General features: G+C 41.9%; 1 protein-coding gene across 1 annotated transcript in view; it reads right to left on the bottom strand.

The window, feature by feature from the left end:
• The window catches only part of LOC108709170 (seizure protein 6), a 340,196-nt gene that overhangs the window by 88,427 nt on the left and 233,890 nt on the right, over positions 1-17,879 (bottom strand). Inside the window, exon 4 of the mRNA XM_018248783.2 lies at positions 1,386-1,578. Within this exon, the coding sequence (XP_018104272.2) occupies positions 1,386-1,578 (193 nt within the window). The remainder of the gene's footprint in view (positions 1-1,385; positions 1,579-17,879) is intronic.

The following is a 17,879-nucleotide window of genomic DNA, read 5'->3' on the forward strand; positions in this document are numbered from 1 at the left end:
GTGCACTTTGCACCCAGTCTTTAAATTTGTAAATTACCTGTTTTCTGCTAAACTGTCAATGGAGTAACTCCAGCACAATACAGTAGAGAGGGGTCCCCAACCATTTTTTCCCATGAGCAACATTTAGATGTAACAAGAGTTGGGGAGCAACAAAAGCATGAAAAATATTCCTGACTGGTGCAAAATCAGTGCTGTAATTGACCATTTGGTAGCGCTTGGTGGATTGGCAGCCGTCAGGAGGCCCTGTTTGGCATTACACCTAGATTTATGCAATAAAAACTTGCTTCCATACCAGAAATTCAAAAACAAGCACCTGCTTTGGGCCCCTTGCAATACCGCAACACTCCTACAGTCCTACATTGCATTGGGGCCACTGGGAGAAACTTTCTAGGGGTTGGTGAACAACATGATGATCATGAGCCACAGGTTTGGGGATCACTGCAGTAGAGTTTTTATGTGTTTGTGTGCATTGTACTGACATTGAACACCAACTGGGAGCTTATATATATTTCACTATTCCTAATTCAAGTGTCTACCCTATACCTTGGTATCAGATTCCATGAACCTTTATGTTCTACATCCTTGGTTTACACCAGAGGTTCTTCAGCCAAAACAAATCTTCTGAACAAAATGTGAAAGCACACCGTATTCTTACTGGACTATCGCCCTACTGCATTTACTGTATAGCAAAGCAGAAAACAAATTCCCTTCCCTACCTCACTTCATCACTACATCATACCTCCCACAGATGTTTCAACTAGTAGTAAGTAATAGTAGTAAATAATTTAGTAGTAAATAATTTAGTAGTAAATTATTTAAGTCACAGAAGCTCAGATGGAGAACTTGCCTTGGTTGTAGCCTCAGAGCAAATGACTCAATGGCCTGATTGTCACGTAGGGATGTAGCGAACCGCCGCCGATGTGTTCGCGAACGCCGTTCGCGAACACCGGCATAATTTGCGAACTGTTCGCGAACTGTTCGCGAACTTCGATCATCCGAAAATCGTTCGATTCGAACGATCGAAGGATTTTAATCGTTCGATCGAACGATTTTCGTTCGAATCGAACGAAAATCGTTCGATTTTAGCGATCGAATGGTCGAATGGGCGACCGATTTTGACGCGAACGCCTATTGGCGAACGTCGCGCGACGTTCGCGAACTTGCGGCGGACGCGAACAGTCGAAGTTCGCGCGAACTAGTTCGCCGGCGAACAGTTCGCTACATCCCTAATTGTCAGTACAGAGCTCTCCTACTTTATTGGAGAAAAATAATAACATGAACCCATACCTATACTGTATGTAATCTTTGAGTGGTCTATATTATATCTTCAGTTATATTACTAGTCAAGCTTGCCTGGTAGCTGTTATTATAGTAGCAACTCCTACCTTGATAATGGAACCGAAAGTTGCCTGGATTGGAATTCTGCAAGCTCTGGAAGTGGACCATGACTTGATTGGTTGGGCTACGGATCACTTGACCCCTCATCATAAAGGATTCATTGGCTAGGATTAAAGGCTCCACCCCTTCCAGGCTCTCCACTGTGAGTGTCTCGCCTTCTGATAAGCTGATGTTTTGCACCTGTAGAGAGAATTTAGATTTCCATTTTATATACACATATACAGTATACACGTGTGTGGCATGTGTGATTATAGTGTGCCTTTTGGTACATTGAGTGCAAGTTGCAGCAAACATTCCCCCCTCTGTATTTGAATGGCGTCACTTCTGGTACATTATCAGTATGAAATAAGCTTCCAGTTCACTGGGTACAAGTTATTTGCAGATATTGAGGCCCTGGAATTTGTGCCAGATCCAGTCTAATTCTAGGATTCCCCTGTATCAATGCCTACACTTCCATGTCATTCACCAGACAAGGCTCAATTATGAATCATATTATATTCCTTGCACTCGTAAATGAACATTTGAGTTCAGATTGTGAAAATAATGAGACTTTAAATTTTGTCCCACTTTGAAATGCCAGATTTAAAAAACCGATGAACCGTTGCTCATTAGTTGCTGGAAGCAATATTTGTCTACAGTCCCTCTCTGCAGTTGCACAGTCCCCCCAATGGCACAGAGCTAACTGAGAAGGTACAACCTGTTAGAAGTAAGTGTATTAGTGGAAATGTGCTCATGTGTAGGAACTTACGGGTTTGTTGGCCATTGTCGCTTAGGGTAGCCATACACAGATTAAAGCTGACGATATCGATCCTTTAGACTGCTGTTTCGGCAGCTTATCTGCCTGTGTGTGGAGGCTTCCGACGGGCCTCCCTCATCAATATCAGGCCAAAAATCAGCCAGATATTGATCGGCCAGGTTTGATTTTTTCCTTCCGCAAGGGCCGCATTGGCTAGTTGATGCAGTCCTACGACCCGTCGGCACCCATTTCCTTTGTATAATCAGATTGGCCCTTGGGCCGAATGTTCGGATTTACTTGATATCGCACTGCCTTTGGTGGGCATGTGGGGGAAAGATCTGCTCATTTGGCAACCTCGCCAAGATCTTATTGTGTATGGCCACCTTTATTCTTAGTTAGCCTTTTTTTTTTTTGCTCAGTTCAGGAAATGTTGTGCCGTGCTACAGTGCTGTAACCAACATAAACTGATGAATTGGTAGAAACCACACTGTGCATCTTTTAAATCCCAGAAGCAATTAGTAAAGAATGTTATCAGGGAAATGTGCCTTTGATGAGTAATTGTTGGGTGTTGCTTCTTGACACGGAACAATCTGAACAAGGGCAGCAGCAATATTTTCAGGTTAGAGCTGGTTAGTAAAGAACTCTGGTTTGCCACAGAAATGTAAGTGGGCTGTTGGGTCATGGGAGGACTGGCCCATCTTGACACTGGGAGGAAATATGGTAAGTCCACACACGGGGGAGTGAGTTGTTGGTGTGGCACAGCATGGAGTGCAGGGAGGTCCAGTTTCCATTAACATCAATTGACTGGGTGGGGGATTATTCTACCCCAGTTCAACACTGCATGAGCGATCATTGTATTTTACGTGGAAACATTTAATAAGTTCGTGGTACAAAAGGGTTTAGGCAGAAGAATCGTCAGTTCAGGCAAAGGTCGATCCAGGCAGCAACATAACGTGGTCGATATTCCAGGCAGAGGTCGGTCCAGGCAGCAAGATATCAAAGTCGAGGTTTCAGGCAAGGTCAAAGATCAAGGAATCAATAATAGTGAACACCCAGGAACTCAGAATAGAAGAACCTATACTCGGGCACTGAGAGAACCTTCTGGCGACTTTAAATAGGTGGATTTTCGCGCCAAAACGCGCTAGATGACGTCACAGGATGTGCGTCAGAATATGCGCCAGAAAATGCGCCAGCGTCTAAGGATGCGCCAGCGTTAATACGCTGCGTAAAAACGCCAGCGTAAATACGCTGCGTGAAAACGCCAGCGCTACGCTGGCGTCTGATGGCCGCATGGCCTATTCTGGGCGCCGCCATCTTGGACGCACCGAGGACGGTGACTGGACATATTATTTCCCACAGTGGAATACAGTGTCGGACTGGCCCACCGGGATACCAGGAAAACTCCCAGTGGGCCCAGGTGTCAGTGGGCCTCCTGCTTCTACTCATTTGGCCTATTTCATGGTCATTCCCTATTTCTTTAAGAGGCTTAATAATAGAAGAATTGAGTATCGTATGTAGAGATAAATGACTAGGAGAATAAAGAGGTTGAGTGAAGAGAGGAGGAATAATAGTTTGGAAAGTGGGTCCACGGTCTAAGGTTTTCTGGTGGGCCCCTGGCATCCCAGTCCGACACTGGTGGAATATATTGATCTTGGCACTCAGAACACCCTGATAAAGTTATCTTGCTCTTTCTTTGTATAAAGCAGTGATATCCACACCATGGGCCAGATATTTACTATAACAACGATGTCCTGCAACAGAGGTTGATGGGAATCTTTATAATCTTTATATGTATTTAAAATACTAAATATCACACCAATAGAAGATACCAATAACCGAGAGTGCATAAATCAGACCAGGATTATGACTGTTGCTTGAGATGTTACTTATGAGTTATTATGATTTGCTTTTACGAGTTGGTGATAGTTCCAAGATGAGAGAGGCAGCAATAACACAGGTTAAGGTGGCCATACACTGAGAGATCTGCTAGTTTGGTGATGTCCCCAAACAAGTGTATCTCGCCCCGATATGCCCACATTGAGGTGGGCAATATATGGTTGATCCAATCGTGGGCCCTAGGGCCCAATGATTGGATCATAATGAAGGGTATTGGGTGGTCGGATTGCGGGACCGCATCAATGAACAGATTCGGCCGTGATCCAACGGGATTGCTAGTCTTTCAGCCACATATCGATCGGGGAAACCCATCAGAGGGCCCCATACATGGGCCTTAAGTCTTCGGATTGGTTATTGTCTCCAGTAGTTACTTGAGGTAGACCTTAAAGGAGAACTAAACCCTAAAAATGAATGTGGCTAAAAATGCCATATTTTATATAGTGAACTTATTGCACGAGGCTAAAGTTTGAGCTTGTCAATAGCAGCAATGATCCAGGACTTCAAACTTGTCACAGGGGGTCACCATCTTGGAAAGTGTCTGTGACACTCACATGCTCAGTGGGCTCTGATTGGCTGTTGAGAAGCTAAGCTTAGGGCTCGTCACTAATTATCCAGCAGAAAATGAGCTTCCCTGGCTGTAATATAAGCTGATGCTACAGGTTTTCTGATTATTCAATTCTGATGCTAATTGCACTGGTTTCTGAGCTGAAAGTAATTACTGATGTCTGGAAGCTAAACAGGTTACTTACAACCTCTTGGGCAGTGTGCAAAGTGCAATAAATAGGAGCCATGGTATTGGAGTATTGCAGCAGGACTCTATACTCAGTAAGTGCAGAAACCTATGGCAACCCTATAAATAGAGTGATGTCTGCATTCAGCAGGGCCGGAACAAGGGGTAGGCAGAAGATGCACTCTATTTAAAGGGGTAGGCAGGGTGAAGCATTTAAATGGCCCCTCTGCCCCCCCCCTACCTGTCTCCTATATTGTGTGACATTCAGCTGAGGACACAGGTCACAGCAAGGTCCTGTCCTTAGAGCCTTCTCTATAACACGGTGCACTCTCATGCTACACTGATTTCTTAATTTGGTGTGAGGACACAGCTCAGCCATTCCCCAGAACAGAATCCTAAATGACCCCATATAACTTTCAGTAGTAGAATAAAAACCTCTAATATCTCTCTCTCTCTTTCTCTTGCCCAGGCGCAAGGTAAAATGTCATACATTATCCAAGAACACCAGCAACACCGGGACTTTTGTGCAAAAATAGAAATATTGTATTTATGTGATCATATATAAAGTCAACGTGACGTTTCTGACCTTTTAAAAACCATTAAAAATTGGGAAAAACCATGATTTCCGGATTGTCGAATGAAAACCGTGACTTTTTCGGAAAATTCTGAATTTTGCGTGAAATCAATGGAAAAACCTGAAATGTTCAGATTATCGTACAAAACCCAGCTCAGACCATAATATCTTCAAATTGCAAGTAGGACCTCTGCCATTGACTTCTACAGGACCTCGACAGTTTGAAGATGGAGTATTTTCATATTCTGACTTTTTGCATCCTTGGGGTATAATAAATCTTGAAAAATTCGAGGTTTTTTTCCGACTAACAATTCGTATTTTATAGTAAAACTAAAACTCAAATTTTTTGCCTTCAGACTTTAATAAATAGCCCACTGCATGTCATGAACTTTATTTGGATTTTAAGCTTCAGATCAAACCAATTCAAGTTCTCGTCCATCTCAAACAAACTTCCGATTCGCACTTTCTCTGCCTAATTATGATCAGACTCGATCTAATGCGTTGACAGGTATATGTTATGCAGTGTGTATAATGATTGCCTGACTGTCAGCAATAAATATGGGCCTCTGGCTCGTTTCTCTCCAATGGATCAATATCACACAACCTTTAAAGTGCACAATACCACCTGGCTGCTGTAAAACATCCCACTGGCCCTCAGCAGGTTGAAACAAAAGTGAAGGTTGGGAGCCGTGTCTCTAAAGCATCTCATTCTACATTCGGCAGATAAGGCATTGATAAGGGCAACCAAACAGCTCACCAATGGAGAAAAGAGTCAACAGAAAATGTAAGGCTCATAAGTTCAGCATAAATTGCTCACTGTAACTGGTGATAGGCAGGCAAAGGCGAAACACGGGGTGCTACACCCCCTCCAGTTTTATGTTATTCACTGCAGACTTATATGTTACAATATAAGAAATAATCTACATGCTTAAAGGAGAAGGAAAGGCTTGGTGCACTTGGGGGTGCCAAATGTTAGGCACCCCAAAGTGATTGTATTGACTTACCTGAAACCCCGGGCTGGTGCTCCTATCAGCAGAAAACTGCACCGGCCCGGGGTTATACCAGTGAGCACCACTGAAGAAATTTGAAGAAAGAGGAAGACGGAAGAGGATGGCTCGGTGGTGCTCACTGGTATAACCCTGGGCCGGTGCGGTGAGGGGCAGGTCCCATTTTTTTTTAGAGTGGGCTCATGTGTAGGGCATTTGATGATTTCTTTAGTCTTAACTCAGGTTCCTTGGACATTTGTTATAATAAGTGGCCACTTCAAGCATTTGCACCAACATCTCTAAAAAGATGCCACATCATAGACATCAAAAATTATTCGGACCGCCATTGACATTAATGCATTTGGCCAAAATAGGCGCGTATAACAATTGTTCTGTCGAAATTGACACGCGTCAAAATAATTTTTACCCCCATGGACTTCAATGCGTTTCGCAAATTTTCACAGTTTTGCAGATTTCGTGGGAAATTTGCAAATTTTCTGGCGAACCAAAATGGGACAAATTCGCACAAAACTAGCCTGGATGTTTTTTGAAGTGTGTGAGGAGAGGACCCAGGAGAAACTCACATACATATGGAGGCAACATAAAAATGTTCTTGCATATAGTGCCCTGGGTAGAATCAAACCTAGGACCCCAACGCTGTAAGGCAGCAGTTGGGTCCTAGGTTTGATTCCAGTCAGTGCACCATCTGCAAGGAGTTATTTTTTCCCCGATAAGCTTATATTTTCCTTTGCAAACGAATAATTTCTTCATGTAGTTAAACAACATCTACACCTACTAAAGATACAGTAGACCACATCTCATGACCTTCCTGGGAAACTCTCTGAATGTACTGCAGAATAATTTCTATAGTGTGCCCAGGTAGAGATGAATGAATTATGCAGTACAGATCTCCTGGGTCAGCATCAGATCTATTCTGTTGACTTGGAAGTGCGCTGGCCGTCCGCTTTCAATAACAGCCCTAGATTTATGGCAGTTGACTGTCATCCACTCTTATAAATGCCAGGCAGCCTACTTTCTGCAATGTAATACAGATGCTCTGAGTTCTGCCGCAGGCCCCCGGCCAACCTCTATCAAGTGCCCTTGAGTAAAAAGCATTGTGCTGGAAGCAGTATTAACTTACAATGGAATAACTCAGTGACACCGACAAATCCACTGTCCTTTTGGTTATAGAAGTGGTTTATGGGGCCATCGAGCCACTTCAGGGGAATTATAGCCACGTGAATCTGCCTCTATCATAATTTATTTGATATTTTCTACCTGTGGCCCTCAGTGTCAGAAGGTGAAACGTTCATGATTGATCCTCATATGCTCCCATAAAACATTCTGATTCGTAGCTGGAACAGCACAGCTAATACATCAGCCGATGGCCGTACAATGGTTACAGCCAATACAATGCACCGAGCCATGTTTTTTGCAGTGGCCGATGTTCTCCAGCAGTCGGAAGGTAGAGCAGAACTCACAGTATCAGTCTGTTTTAGCTGCTTACGGTAAATACTGGTACATTCTTCTTGTCTAACAGACTGCTGGTAAAACATCAAAGATTTAAAGTTATTTATTTGGCTGCGGGTGAAACATAACAACAAGCCATTGTGCTCTCTCCCCGAGATGAAGGGATCAGCTGTCTGAGGATAAACTTCAACGGCTCACTGTCAATTTTATGATGCTGTATAGAAGTATCTCCTTTGTTGCGATGACATTTTGTATATTGATTATTTGGGAATGAATTGTGAATTATTCACAAAGGGGTTTTTTTTTGTTTCTCATATGTAGTTAAAATAATTTCACATATAACAGTTAAGTTCTAGTTTAAGGGCATGTAAAGGCAAAAAAATAAAATCCCATTTTTATTTTCTTTAATGAAAAAGAAACCTATCTCCAAAAAATTAAATTAAATTATTAAAAAATATGTGCCGTTTTTATAAGAAACCTGACTGTATGCAGTGAAATTCTCCCTTCATTTACTGCTGTGGATAGGAATTGTCAGACGGTCCCTAACTGCTCTGCAGGGAAACAATCATACTTATGTACAGCAGGGTTAGCCCCCGCCTTACTTCACAGCCATGCAGAACTCAAGCAGCTTTGTTTATGACGACCCCTAAGCAGACCAGATCACACTGAGCATGTGCACAGTCTTGGTCTTGCAAAGATGTATAACAAAGTTACAAGATGGTGACCCCCTGTAGCCAACTTTGAAAGCATAAATAATTTGTTTGATTTATGGAATCTGTTATTCAGAAAGCTTATTTTTTTTTCAATTATTTACCTTTTCCTTCTGTCTCTTTCCAGAACGTAACCTTCTTTTTGTCCTTCATTCATCTATTCATACGGTTCTACCACGTGGAAGCACAACGTGTTTTATTTTAAAAAAAAGACGATGCATAAATACGTTAAACGGTTTCAAGCTGAGGCAATGGCACACTAGGTTAGCGTATTTACGCAGCGGCCATCTTTTTTAAGAACCATGACACATTTCCATGCTGAAAACTGCTTTTGTGTTCATGCTCTTAGGGTAGTCCATAAAAATAGAAATGTTGGTAGCAATACAGGTATGGGATCCCTTATCTGAAAAACCTGTGATCTAGAGAGCTCCAAATTGCAGAAAGGCCGTCTCCCATACACTCCATTTTATCCAAATGATCCAATTTTTTTAAAAAAAGATTTCCTTTTCTTTGTAATAATAAAAGAGTAGCTTGTACTTGATCCCAACTAAAATATAATTAATCCTTATTGGAGGCAAAACCAGCCTATTGGCTTTATTTAATGTTTACATGATTTTCTAGTAGACTTAAAGGAATACTGTCATCGGAAAACATGTTTTTTTCAAAACACATCAGTTAATAGTGCTGCTCCAGCAGAATTCTGCACTGAAATCCATTTCTCAAAAGACATAAAGACAGATTTTTTTTATATTCAATTTTGAAATCTGACATGGGGCTAGACATTTTGTCAATTTCCCAGCTGCCCCTGGTCATGTGACTTGTGCCTGCACTTTAGGAGAGAAATGCTTTCTGGCAGGCTGCTGTTTTTCCTTCTCAATATAACTGAATGTGTCTCAGTGGGACCTGGATTTTACTATTGAGTGCTGTTCTTAGATCTACCAGGCAGCTGTTATCTTGTCAAAATGAATCAGTTAATAGTGCTGCTCCAGCAGAATTCTGCACTGAAATCCATTTCTCAAAAGAGCAAACAGATTTTTTTTATATTCAATTTTAAAATCTGACATGGGGCTAGACATATTGTCAATTTCCCAACTGCTCCCAGTCATGTGACTTGTGCTCTGATAAACTTCAATCACTCTTTACTGCTGTACTGCAAGTTGGAGTGATATCACCCCCTCCCTTTTCACTCGAGCTAAGTAAATGGGCCCCTTAAAAGGATCCTGTCATCGGAAAATGTGTTTTTTTTCAAAACACATCAGTTAATAGTGCTGCTCCAGCAGAATTCTGCACTGAAATCCATTTCTCAAAAGAGCAAACAGAATTTTTTATATTCAATTTTGAAATCTGACATGGGGCTAGACATTTTGTCAATTTCCCAGCTGCCCCTGGTCATGTGACTTGTGCCTGCACTTTAGGAGAGAAATGCTTTCTGGCAGGCTGCTGTTTTTCCTTCTCAATGTAACTGAATGTGTCTCAGTGGGACATGGGTTTTTACTATTGAGTGTTGTTCTTAGATCTACTAGGCAGCTGTTATCTTGTGTTAGGGAGCTGCTATCTGGTTACCTTCCCATTGTTCTTTTGTTAGGCTGCTGGGGGGAAAAGGGAGGGGGTGATATTACTCCAACTTGCAGTACAGCAGTAAAGAGTGATTGAAGTTTATCAGAGCACACGTCACATGACTTGGGGCAGCTGGGAAATTGACTATACTGTATGTCTAGCCCCATGTCAGATTTCAAAATCGAATATAAAAAAATCTGTTTGCTCTTTTGAGAAATGGATTTCAGTGCAGAATTCTGCTGGAGCAGCACTATTAACTGATTCATTTTGAATTTTTTTTTTTCCCATGACAGTATCCCTTTAAGGTATGAAGATCCAAATTACTATAACATCCGTTTCCCCAGGTCCCAAGCATTCTGGATCACAGGTCCCATACCTGTGCTGGTTTTCATGCAATGATTCCTATATGTATATAAGCTTCTTGTGCAGTATGGGGCCCGTTTCCATGGAGCAAAAATGGGCAGAACCTTATTTTTATGATTATGATCAATTTTGCTACAGTACATGCTGCCACTACGCCTACCGCTTCTGATACACTGACTTCCAAATTATTTCACTGCAATTGGAACAAGCCTAAATGAGCGAACAGCAATAATTGAATGAATGGTGTCAATTTGCTTTAGCGATCCAATGCAGTAACCAGGAACATTGAGACAATGCCTAAGATATCAGGTTACCATGCCAACAATCAGAACGGGAATCAGTGTGGCCTGCCTGTTAAATCTTTATACTTTTTATTTAGGTTAGCCGTCAAATAAGAAATATTCAATTTAGATTTACATTGGAACACTTACATTTGCATATAAATATTTATACAAAATCCCCAAGGAACTGTAAAAAAAACTTAACTGCAACGTGCCTTCTGCAAAAGGAAAAAATAGTTCTCATATTCCTTCTTTATTACTGTACATAAAGAGGCATGAGGTTAAAGGATCTCTAGGAGGTAAAAACCTTCTCAAGGTTCAGTTTCATTATGGCAGAGGCACTAGTGATGTGCGGGCCGACCCGATACCCGTGGGACCCGCCGCCTTCAAATGCCAGTTTACGACTTCCGGGTTCCGGTTTTATAGTCTCACATCTGCTTGCCCTGCCCCTTTTGTGACGTCATTGTGACATCATCAGCGGGGCGGGCGGAGTGCGGGCAAGGGGAAGAGCAGGGCGGGTTAGAGTCGGGTGCGGGTCAGGAAAACCCTGACCCGCACATCACTAAGAGGCACATCATGATATTGCCCTGGAGTATTTGTAACTGTAACATCAGATCAAAATGGATAAATCTCACGTGTCTAAGCATTATCATCTCAACCCTCAGCTTCCCATTACTGTATTTCAAGTCTGCTTTTGTATCCGTGCACATTAACGACCTCTGTGTTTTTATATAAGGTTTGCTCTGCCTGTCGCTATTCATTGCCTGGGCTTTTCATTCCATCATTTGATATGTATCACCTTATTTATTCTTCCTTTTTTGTTCTCGGCTCTCCAGGTTTCTCGCTTTCGCCTTTAGTTTTCGCTGTCAGCACAGTCAGTCAGTGATCCCTCTTTTCATAACGTTTACACAAATACATTGTCCAACAAGTCAATATAGACATCTAGCACCAGTTCTTTTACTATCTGCCACCTACACCCTAGCCTTGTGTTAGACAGAGGAGAGAAAAACACACAGAGGGTTATTTATCAAAATCTGATTTTTTTAAATAAAAAAGTCTCAACAAACTAGAATCCACAATGTGACCTTATTCATTATTAAAAAAACCACGATTAAATCTGATCAGGGACAATCGAGAAAAGTTTTTTCCCAAATCATATAGTAAAGCCCGAATTTTTCACATTTTTGGATAAAAACTCAGAAATAGTCGGATTTTCAGGCGAATTCCAGCTCAGACCACAGAAACTTCCAAATAGTATAGGGACCTCTCCCACTGACTTATATACAACCTTGGCACGTCTGAGATGCTGGATTTTCAAATTCTGTCTTTTTGTAGCATTGGACCCAAAAAAATGTGAAGTTTTTTTTCCCACTAAAAATTCTTTTTTTGTAGTAAAAAAAAACCTAGATTTTTTGGAATTTTTTCCATACAGACTTTAATAAATAACACATACAACTTTGACATAACAGGCTTACCAACAAAACTTTTACTAATGATGCTTGTTATGTCTTAAAGGGTAGGAGACACAAGCTCAGATTCGGAGAGCCCAGCGCTTCTTTTCCAAAGTCGCCTGAAGTTGCCTCATGAGGAAACTTCGGGCGACTTTGGAAAACAAAGCGATCTGAGTGCCATCCCACCAGTGATTTAGATTCTAGCCGGCGGGAGGCAATTCATGGAGATAAGTTGCCTTGAAGAAGAGGCGATTTCTCGCCGGGTGACTGAATCTACCCGAGCGTGTGTCTCTGCCCTAAAGCATAGGCTGCTGAGCCAAGGGTATACTGGAGGTCAAACAAGGGCACAGCGATAATGGGTGATGCAGCGTTGCTGCTGAGAGTGAGATTCTTGCTCAAACATGTCTGTAGATAAAAATTAAATGCATCCACTGGCCAGACAATGATAGGAAGTGGGAACATCAGCAATAGTGAGGGGCGAATTTGCGCAAAATTCGCGAAACGGCGAAAAATTCGCGAAATGGCGCCGGCGTCTCGTTTTTGACGCCGGCACCCGTTTTTTTGACACCGATGCCTGTTTTTGACGCCGGCACCCGTTTTTGACCGAATTTTTTGCAGCGAATTTTCGCGGGCGTTTCACGAATTTATTCGATGGCGGCGAATTGCGCAAATTCGACACGAATTTGCGCCTGGCGAATAAATTCGCCCATCACTAATCAGCAAAGAAAGAATTGTCAATTTTTAAACAAAATAATCCAAGTCTGATAGATTTTAGAAATGTAGAAATATTTATATAGATATATATACTATTTATATATTATTTATATATTACATGTATATATTTATTGATATGATATACTCCAATTGTTTTTAACTTTATTTTATTTGCTTTATTTTACATGTTCCATCTGACGTTTCTAATCTTATCATCCTTGAGAAAGGTCCTAATGAGGACCGAAATGTTGGACTCTTATATGCAACATTAAAGGAGAAGGAAAGCTACAGAGGCATTTTATTGCCAATAGATTAGCTGCAATAGTACAAGCTAGAATGCTATATTTATTCTGTAGAATGTTTTACCATACCGGAGTAAACAGCTCTAGAAGCTCTCTGTTTGTTTAGGATAGGAGCTGCAGTATTAATGTGGTGTGACATCACTTCCTGCCTGAGTCTCTCCCTGCTCTGGGCTCAGATTACAGTAGAGAAGGGAGGGGGGTGGGGGAAGAGGAGCAAACTGAGCATGCTCTTGCCCAGGGCAATGAGGTTTAAGATGAAGGCAGGAAGTCTGATACAGAAGCCCATGAGTACACAATAGAAGGAAAGAAATGCAGTGTTTATTTTGACAGGGGACTCAGAGCAGCATTACTTTGGGGGTTTACTGGTATATTTAGATGGACCTTTCTGATAAGGCTTACTTCGTTTTAACCTTTCCTTCTCCTTTAATAAATGCTACAATGAAACATTAATAAAAAGATAAAGATTTTACAAGGGTGTGGCAGGTGCCAGTTGGAAGATTTGAACATCTATCTATCTATCTATCTATCTATCTATCTATCTATCTATCTATCTATCTATCTATCTATCTATCTATCTATCTATCTATCATCTATCTATCTATCTATCTATCTATCTATCTATCTATCATCTATCTATCTATCTATCTATCTATTCAAATCTTTCAACTGTAGTAGGGTAAAGGTTTTGCTAACCTTTATGTTCTTTGGTTTCATTATTCCTATGTGAACGTATTCTGTCGACATTTCAGTGACTGGCCGGTAGATGTCACTATATAAAATGGTAAAGGTTTTTCATGCCCCAGTGAAAGTGTTAGCCAGCTAGGCTGGATCCTTAGTAAACTAGGCTGGGTCCTTCGTAAGCTAGGCTGGGTCCTTAGTAAACTAGGCTGGGTCCTTAGTAAGCTAGGCTGGGTCCTTAGTAAGCTAGGCTGGGTCCTTAGTAAGCTAGGCTGGGTCCTTAGTAAGCTAGGCTGGGTCCTTAGTAAACTAGGCTGGGTCCTTTTTACCATAGGGGAGTAGTTCCCCAGAGATTATAAAAAGGGATGTTGCCATGTCCAGTGCACCCGTTGGAAGTGGGGTGTTGCTGCTTAGGCCTGAGGTGAAGGTAGGCCTCAGTATAGAATTAAGTGAGTGTCAGGTCAGAAACTGTAATAGGTCACTATAGGAGTGACAGATAGTTTCAGGAAAGTTAGTGAGCAGCTAAGGCTCCAACAAGGAGTTATTGAAGGGATAGCACCCTGCGGTTACATTGCCGCCAGGTTCGGGACTCAAGTGGTCAGGCTCAGAGATAGAGAGATCCTTGGAGTGTAAAACCAGATGTGAGGTTGCCTTCAATGGGGAATGTGCACCAAATGTAGGAAAGGCGGCTCAATTCACAAAGCTGACTAACAAAGGATCAGTCAGTATCTGTGAGTAATACATTTGTGTAAATGACCTGCTGCCACTACTTGCTTCGTGAAGTGTAACACCAGTTCAATAAATGTTCTGCTGTTTTAAAGAACCACTGGCGCCCAAAGTTTAATTGATCAAGAGTGAATCCTATGTGTGCTTAAACCAGCGTGGTAATCCCTTCCTCCATACCATGAGCGAGGGCCCCACCTGAGGATAAAGAGTCTAATTATTTCGTGCCTATCGGGAGTTGCTGGGAGTTGTACCCCTTCGCGAAACATAAATAAATAGTTTCATGGAAATTCGCCACAATTTATTTGCACATCACTACACATATACCTTCCAATATCTTGACAACAGTTATTTCTACGCGCTGGTACAAACTGTAGGCTGATAACTTGAGCCCCTTTATGATATTATAGCAAAACATTCCAAGTAATTTTAAATCTGCTTATAGAGTATTCTTGTGTCATTCTCCAAAAGGCATAATGATCTTCCCTTTACACCTTCCGCCGTAATCGTCTGATCCAACACGTCTCCATGCAGAAAATGATGTTATTAAATTCATTACAACAGCTTAACCGTAGGCATCTGCTTTGTGACATGCAGCATGTAAGAAACAAACATTAATAAATCACTTCAGCCATCAGCAGCGCAAAGACAATGAAAAGACTCCGTGCAAGAATAATGAACTGGCTAAATGGAAGTGTGGCCTTTAATTCATTGAAATGATGTTCATCTGATCAAGTCGGAAACCTCTCCAGTGCAGATCTCTGGGCTCTCGGAAAGACGTCTGGAAGCATCACAATGAGCAGGACTCAATCACAGGAACATGTTTCCTAATCTGCCCCTTTGACATAAACAGACTTTGATTAAGTGGGTCAGCGACTTAAAAGGAGCACGTGCGGGAATGGTGTGAGCCTGGAAGATGGATTTTCAACTGCTAATTAAAGGCTGTAATTAAGTAGGAGCAAAAGAAATGATGAAGTGTGTGGAGCATGTGTTGGTACAGAGGGTCTCCGGAGACACAAGAGAGGGGGTTAAAGAAATGCTGAAGAATATTTAGCATAGAGGTGCACAACGATGAGTGAATCTGCGAAATGGCAAAAATTCACAAAACAAGTTAAAATCAATGGGTATTCTTTTCATGGTGACCAAGCAACTTTTTCCGTGCACAATACATTGGAGTCTATGGGCACTTTTTTTTGCAAAAAGGCCAAACAATTTATTGTTTTTGCAATTTGAAAAATGGCCACAGGTCTCTGGGCTCCTTTTCAAAGCACCCCTTGAATCAAAAGGGGCAGGGGGGCAAGTAGAAAGGTGCCATGGGGACTTGCTCTCTGCGGTATAGTCAGTGTTGGACTGGGGGAGGTGGGGCTCATAACCTGAGCAAAGGACCAACAACTCCAGCCTCACCCAGCCCCCCATCTAAGGGCCCACTGCTCCCCAATGGGTAAATTCACTATTAAGCGAATTGTCGCCATCGACCGATTTGCCATACCTCGCACAACTTGCCAGGTGAAAATTCTTTAGCACTACGCTAATTCACTAAAATGTGAAGTTGCGTCTCAGCAGCTGAACGCTGTCAACTTTTTCTCTAGTGTTACTTCAGCAGTGCGAGCGTTTCAAAGCGAAATGGCACCATTGATCGCTTCTGCCTATCGAAACTTCTTTGGTACTCTTACGCTTAGGTCAATTTAAATCGGGTGGGTACATTAAAGTCGTATGAACGTCTTTATTAGACATGTTGGAGCAATTGCTTGAAGTGGCCACTTTTTATTACACATGTCCAAGGAACCTGAATAAAGACAAAAGAGATCAATGCCCTACACATGAGCCCACCCTAAACGAACGTTCCATGGCCCTCAATGTCTGGGGAGTTAGGACTTTTGCAGCTAATCCGCTTATAAAAAGGACAAGTCACCAGCGTTTTGACAACTTTAATGCATTTCCGTCCTCTACGGCTGTTAGTAAATTGGTGTAGCTTCATTGTATCAGCATACAGGATATGATGTAAGTGACATAAGATTGACGAAGATGGAGCTTCATTTTAGAAGTTTGCCTGGTCTGAGGTGGCGACGTCAACTCTGGCGAAAGAGGTAACGTTCAGTAAAATTCGCACTTTACTGAATTTGCAGAGTAACAACCGTTCGCCAGAGCGAAAAGTCAACTGGCGATAGAGTGCGAACAAACACTATTGACGGTACAGTTCGTCAACTAATTGTTGCCTACATTTGTTGGCAATTGTAAATTGGCAATGTCCCTGTTGATTGGATTTCTGGCGAAATGTTGCTAGCGTTCGCTACTTCGCCCTTTAGTGAATCTGCCCCCCATGAATACCGGTACCAGTGCAGATAATTATCTTGCAATGCATTCTGGTCCCCTAGTGCTGTACCGCTGCACCATTCAACCTGCAGGTGTTGGGGTTGTGAGGCCCAACAGGTTTTCTCCCAATGGGCCAGTCCAACCCTGGGTATTGTAGATTATAGCAAGATCACACACTTTTGTATATGTATGCACACACATTTACACAAATGTACACATGTATCTGGCCTCCCCACCTTAAAGAGGTCCCAGCGCAGAAAATATTCTTAATAAGGTGAAAGATTGTTCCCCAGTGGAAGTGTATTCTGGCCTCAGTGCAACTCTACATAGACCTATGTAACATACCATGTATGTATATTATGTAACTTTCCAGCTGTATAGACTGATGGCACAAGAAGCATTTTGATATTACTGATCTAAGCTCATCTGTGTCCCCTGAAAAGCTGTTGTGTTTCCAGTAAAGACACAGATGGGCAAATTTATTACTGTAATAGATATCTAGTATAGGTCAATCTAAAAACAACTGGACTTGCTGAGTAATCAATATTGATTACTCAGCAAGTCCAGTTGTTTTTAGATTGACCTATACTAGATATACCATGACCTGGATGAATGAAAATCTTCATAGTCACTGTAATAGATAAGCGCTCGCACACTCTTCTTCTAATAGTCACCGATAAGTTTGGTGCCCAATGTTTGGAGGATACGGCAACCGCCCAATCCAGTGTGCTTCTTTTCTTGGCCTGGAGGCAAGTGCTGGAGCACTGAGGGGCATAATATTATAATATTACTAGAGCAGATTAGAGGAATCACCGCCATTATTTTATGCAACATACAAGGTTCCTTGTGACCATGAACAAGGTACTTACCCCATAGGTAATTTAAGGCACTAACCCCCATATGTAATAAAAGGAGCTAAGTTTGCCCTGTAGCAGTAACCCATAGCAACCAATAAGATGCTTGCTTTTAAACAGGTGACTAGTTGATTCTACCTGCT

Source organism: Xenopus laevis, chromosome 2S, assembly GCF_017654675.1.
Source record: "Xenopus laevis strain J_2021 chromosome 2S, Xenopus_laevis_v10.1, whole genome shotgun sequence".
Lineage (NCBI taxonomy): Eukaryota > Metazoa > Chordata > Amphibia > Anura > Pipidae > Xenopus > Xenopus laevis.